The sequence below is a fragment of the Sinocyclocheilus grahami genome, unplaced genomic scaffold (assembly GCF_001515645.1).
Source record: "Sinocyclocheilus grahami isolate Dianchi unplaced genomic scaffold, SAMN03320097.WGS_v1.1 scaffold572.1, whole genome shotgun sequence".
NCBI classification, from domain to species: Eukaryota; Metazoa; Chordata; class Actinopteri; order Cypriniformes; family Cyprinidae; genus Sinocyclocheilus; species Sinocyclocheilus grahami.
Window position 1 is genome coordinate 172,443 of NW_015505751.1, and position 6,000 is coordinate 178,442.

At 36.0% G+C, this 6,000-nt stretch overlaps 1 protein-coding gene across 1 annotated transcript in view; it reads right to left on the bottom strand.

Moving 5' to 3' along the window:
* The window catches only part of LOC107556548 (VWFA and cache domain-containing protein 1-like), an 80,039-nt gene that overhangs the window by 41,365 nt on the left and 32,674 nt on the right, over positions 1-6,000 (bottom strand). The window contains 1 exon segment of the mRNA XM_016239690.1: positions 909-1,057. Coding sequence (XP_016095176.1) covers positions 909-1,057 — 149 coding nt within the window.

Sequence of the window (6,000 nt, forward strand, 5' to 3'; positions counted from 1 at the left end):
CATAAAACAAGTTTACCAAATAAGCCAGGCTCATTTCAGTTAGTCTGACTTCTTTTGAACCAAATCAACTGAGAATAAGTCAGACTAACTGAAATAAACCTGGCTTATTTAGTAAACTTGTTTTATGAAACAGTCACAGTCTGGTCACAGTTTAAACATTTTAAAATGTTGTTTCCCATGACTGTGGGAGCCTTTTTCTAATCTAATCTCTTGACTAATTCAATTTTTGCCAAATGCAGAAACATGGCTTCTCTCTTGAGGCATACTGAACACATTAATAGAATGTGATGGTAAAGTAAATGTAGAGGAAAAACAACTTAATAATAATTCATTTGTATAACCAGCAGAACCTTTAAAATGTCAAATGATAGTGAAGGGATGCAGACAGGAAAAAAATATGAACCGATAAAGGATGAAAGAGACATAGCTGAGAAGGTCAACGGATGATGGAGAACATCCATTCAGACTGCGATAAAGAGTTGCAGAGAAGATGAAAATTCAGAGAAGTAGAGCCAAACATTTGAGTCTGGATGTGTGTGAGAGACAGTCAGTCAGGCAGACAGAAGGGAGGGACAGTTAAGACACAAAGCAGACAAAAGATACAGCAAAAACTCTGCAAACTGGAATGGGAGAGAGAGATTAGGTTTGAAAGAGCAGTCTGACAACTAAGCTAAGTAATCATTGCCTTTCAGTGATTGAAACACAATATTTGTGGCATTTAAAAATGCGTTCCTCATTCACATAAGCTTATAGTCACACCCATTACACATGCACACAGTAAAATCAGTGAAATAAGTCAACTACAATGACGCATCAGATTCACACAGATTTAATATGCTTTAAATGCACTTAAAGGTGCTGTGGAGGGAAAAAAAGTCAAATTAAAGGAGCAATAAATGACTACTCACTCCATCATGGAGGGAGGGATGGTGCAGCAGTCCTGGATGGCTGTGAGGGGGGACGTGAGGTGGGCTGTGTAAGAGGCTTCCACCACCTGCTTGTTCCTGTTCACCACATCCAGGTACCGGTTAAACTTCTCACGGATCTTTTTTGCTAGCTGAAAACAATAAAAACAGATGTATTAATATCTATGCACACCAAATTTCAATAATGTCTCCCTGATGAGTACGTTAACTCCAATTTTGGGGTTCAATTTAGTTCACCCAAAATGAAAAACCTGTCATCATTTACTCACCCCCGTCTTCTTCCAAACCTGTATGAGTTCCTTTATTCTGTTAAACACAAACAAAGATATTCTGAAGAATATCCAAAGAGTTGACAGTAGCCATTGACTTCCATAGTGTTTTTTTTCCCTCTATACTATGGAAGTCAATGGCTATCAACTGTTAGGTCACCAACATTCTTCAAAATATCATATTTTGTGCTCAACAGATTTAGAACAACTTGAGGGTGAGTAAATGATGTCAAGTTTCAGTTTTGGGTGAATAATCCCTTTAATTATTGCCACCCAATGATTTTGGTCAAAAATGTCAATGTGCTATTTTCAAAAATAAATAAATAAAATAAAATAAAATAAATAAATAAATAAATTAATTAAAATAAATAAATAAATAAATAACATAATTATACCAAAAACACTTTAATAATTATATGATTAAATTAATTTAATTTAACTTAATTTAAACAATAATTAATTTATTTTCAGTTTTCCAGTGTAGAAGTTAGAAGTATTGACTGAAATGTTTGAGAATTTTCATTTAGGTGCCTTTGGTTTGAGTTGACCATTTGAATGCAATGCTGTCCTTTTTATAAACATAGCATAAATTAATCAAATATCGATTTGATATACACACTTCTTGTTTGAGAACTCCCTTTCCATTAGTCCTGTGAAATAAGCTGCGATTAATTCGCTTTCCAAATCTAGTCCTGCACTCTACATCAAAGAGAGCTTGAACTAAACTTGGAGACTAGTAATCGATCACCATTAGACATGCATTGTCAGCTGCTGCAGTGCCACAGGCATTGGGAAAATGGTTTGGTTCTATAAGGGAAAACTGAGTTCATAAACCAGAAGAGGTTTCAGAAAACTGGGATGTTGTTTCAGCTTTGGGTCTATACTGCACTTGTGTGAAGGAGTTACGGCTGATTAACTTTGTTTCTGTGAGTTCTGCTTTACCCGTTGCAGACTGGAGTTCCCTGGAGAAAGTTATTAACTAGAGCAGCAGAGTTTCTCCAAATTACTGACACATGAGCCACTTTCTTTTCACCAGATGTTTTAGTAAACCAAAACATACACACATAAAAAGCATTAACTCTTGCATTAACAACAACTTTACATAGGACTTGAATTTTAAGGCAAAATCAAATGATAAATCTCATCCTCCAAGTCCTGGATTGGAGAAATGTACCATGACCCATTAACCGTGAACATCCAATAAGCTGCCTGTTCCAGCCATTACTGCTAAACTTCAATGTTATTCTTTCAAGTTCTCAATCCAAAGGGAAACATTCCCACTTCAGACAGGTCAGAAAATAACACTATCTAACCTTGTACCTAATTTTGTAGAGTCTAATCAAACTTTCAAGCCTTGAAAGAGAGCTGGAAGATAACAAGGTTATTGTGCTCAATCCACAATATCAACTACATATTTTTAAACGAAAAATGAAACATACAAGGTAGAGTTAATGTCAAAGAAATGATCTAATTCATAAATATCTTATGACAAACTGTGTAAAAAAAATTAGTTTGGGTATTTCACAAGGTCTGTGTCCTAGCTCATTAAAATGGTGACAATAAGAGAAGACAGGCTCTCTTTGTCTTTGTGTACATACAAGACATGGACATGATCCTAATTGAAGCCGTTTTCCACTGGGGTGCCTTTTCAACTTGCACAAACGGCAGTGCCAGGCCTTCATTACCATGTGTGTGCGTAGCGCGTACACAAGACTGGCAGATGTTGACAGCATTGCCAAACGAGCAACTGATGAAAGTCAAATTTCTTTAGAGGAACCCAGAATAATGGGATTTGTAGTTACAGATCAAAAAAAAAATATTGTATAACCTTTACAAAGGTAAACAGTGAATAACTGTAAAAAAAAAAAAAAAAAATTAGGTTGGCATATTAACATTACATTAGTTAATGAAATACATGTTTTTACAGTGAATTTAAGTTAAGTCTGTAAATCCGAAAAATTTGCTGCCATATTTTTTATGGTAAAGTTCTGGCAACTGCAGCTGCCGGTATTTTACCGTAAATTTCATAGATTGTTGACTTGACACCACAAATGTAAATCAATTAATGAATATAATGCTTTTCGTTTTTTTCCTCCCGCAAACTAACGGCAATCAAAGCTGTTCGAATATGACAAATGTTTTGGCTAACATGCAAGATTAATTCACTTTGGCTTACCTTGGGAAGTTCTAATGGGTTTTAGAAGGTTTTTGAGTTGAAGTAAAATAATGTCTGGTTAAAACCACTTAATGAGACATAGACATGAGTTTAAATGCTTGACTTTTATATTTGATATTTTTTATACTTTCAAGAACACACAATGGTTTAAAAATCTGAGGTATGGCTCGATTTTGTGTGTTGCAAAACAAAAATTCACTTCATTTTACTCAAATTAACAACCATTATTATTTCCATATTTTTTATTCTTCAACAAATAAGAAATTCTTGAATTTGCTAATTCTCTTTCTGATTTTAGGACAACAAACTGAAGAGCTCTATTAAACAGAAACTAAAACTAGGTCAATTTAATGCAATACAGATTTCAGAGCTAAGAATAGACTGTATTTAGGCTGCATTACCATACCACAAAATAATATAAAAATAAAATGATTCTAAATTTCACACATTTGTGTGTACTTACTGCTGCATATTAAGTCAATCATTTTAACACAAAGTAGTTTTCATACATGTAAAAATGATTTGACCGAATTTTATCAGTGGAAAAGGTGTTTCACATGTTACACTTAAATGTAACACTTCAATAAGTCTGAATCTACTCAGATTAGTCAACAACACCAGCGGCAAGATCCAAAATAGTGGAGTAATCATTTTAATTCTTCGTCTACATCTCCTTCACTTTTTATATCCAGCACCAATTAATGAGAAACAACAAAACAGCATTATAGCATGACAAAGCCCGAGTCACTTCATAATCAAACACGTTCAGGTCTCGATTGGCTCAGCAGGCAGAACGGTTTATCAGCGTCTACCCCCAAAAACCCTGTTTGGCAATTAGCTGTCGAGGTGTCGCTAGAAAAACCTGCCAGCGATCGGCTTAATCTCTCACCAGCAGCCGGTAAATAGCTGCAGGTGAGAGGAACGAGAGAGAGATAGAGACAGCGTACAGGGATATTTCACACAAAAGGGCTTCTCTTGGCACGGAAACCCAAGTGAAGAGTAACAACCTGTCCGTTCTTGCTCAGGGCGTGTGTGTGTGTTGCTACGAGGGTACGAGCTCAGTTGCTGCCACTCATGCTGATTTGTTTTGAGGCTGGTCAGAACAGAGTGTATTAACATTGAAAGCTCTTTATGCCTTACAGCAAAAACAGAAGCTGGAGTAGGCAAGAGGGAGAGGCCCATGGCAAGAATAAATCACACTAGTGGATGACAGGCTTACTGTCTTATAACTGACGGAGAAAAGAAATGCATTCCCACAGTTTCAGACAGGAAAGTACTGAAATAAAATTCCATGGTTACTGTGGCCTAAATTATTCTTTTTCTTTTAGCTGTGATGATACATATGCACACACTATATACACAATTGTGCTCATTAATGTACCTCATCAAATAATAATATAACTGTTCTGCTGTAAATACAACAACCACTGATGTCTAGTTGTGTCCTCTTTTGGAGGGCCAAACAAAGTAGTTTCGCTTTCATAATGAAACACACAGCGTCTCCACAACATGGCGGCAGTGGCAGCAACAATACTACAGCGAGAATCAAAGTTACGCCTTCTTTCTTTGCGTGAACATTTGGGGGGCGTTATGCAAATCTTCCCACATTGTGAGGTAAACATGTTGGGGCGTGTTAGAACGAGCTGTTTTAGGTAGGCGTGGTTGACTCTTAACTTTTATAAAGAATATCTCTTTGGATTTGAGACTTTAGTCTTTGCAACTTTACAGATCTTCTTTATGCACCAAGAGCTTGTAACACTCCAAAGAGAAAGGAAAATTTTAAATCGCATCATATGACCCCTTTAAATAGCTCTTGATCAATTCAAGCAAAAACCTTGTACAATCTCTGAAGGATGTCCAAAGATCAAAGGTAGCTTCTACAATTATTAATATTTAAATATCTTAAAACACGTTGTGCATTACAAACGATCTTCTCAAACAATATTAAAACTTATGAAGGTATACTGTATGTGATATTGGTTATTATTATACTTTGGTGCGATTCACAATCATTTGGTTTGATAGTGAGAAAAAAAAATTAAAATGAAAGAAGAAAACAAAAGTAAATCATAATAACAGAAATTTAAAACATCAGTTAAAAGAATTATCACAATTTGGTTGTTTAAAACTAACTTAAAGGGGTCATATGATGCGATTACAAGCTGATTGTGCATAGATAAGATCCCTGAAGTTGCAAAGACTAAAGTCTCAAAACCAAAGAGATATTCTTTATCAAAGTTAAGACTCTGCCACGCCTACCTAAAACGGCTCGTTCTAACACGCCCCCACATATCTACCTCACTATGTGGAAATATTTGCATAATGCCGCCCAAATGTTCATGCAAAGAAAGAAGGAGGTGTTTCAGTAACCACAGTTAGTGTTGAAGCAGCATGTCAGGGAGATGCTGTGTGTTTCTAGGCGAAAGCAAAAGCTCTTTATTTGGCCTTCCGAAAGTAGATGCATTTAGGAATCTTTAAGATTACTTACAACAGAACAGCAATGCATTTTATGGACGACCGTTTCGTGAACCTAGGAGAGGAGGTAATTCTGACTTTGACTTTTCTGAGTTTTGCGCATCGTGTGTGTGTGTGTGAGAGAGAGAGAGAGAGAGAGAGAGAGAGAGAGAGA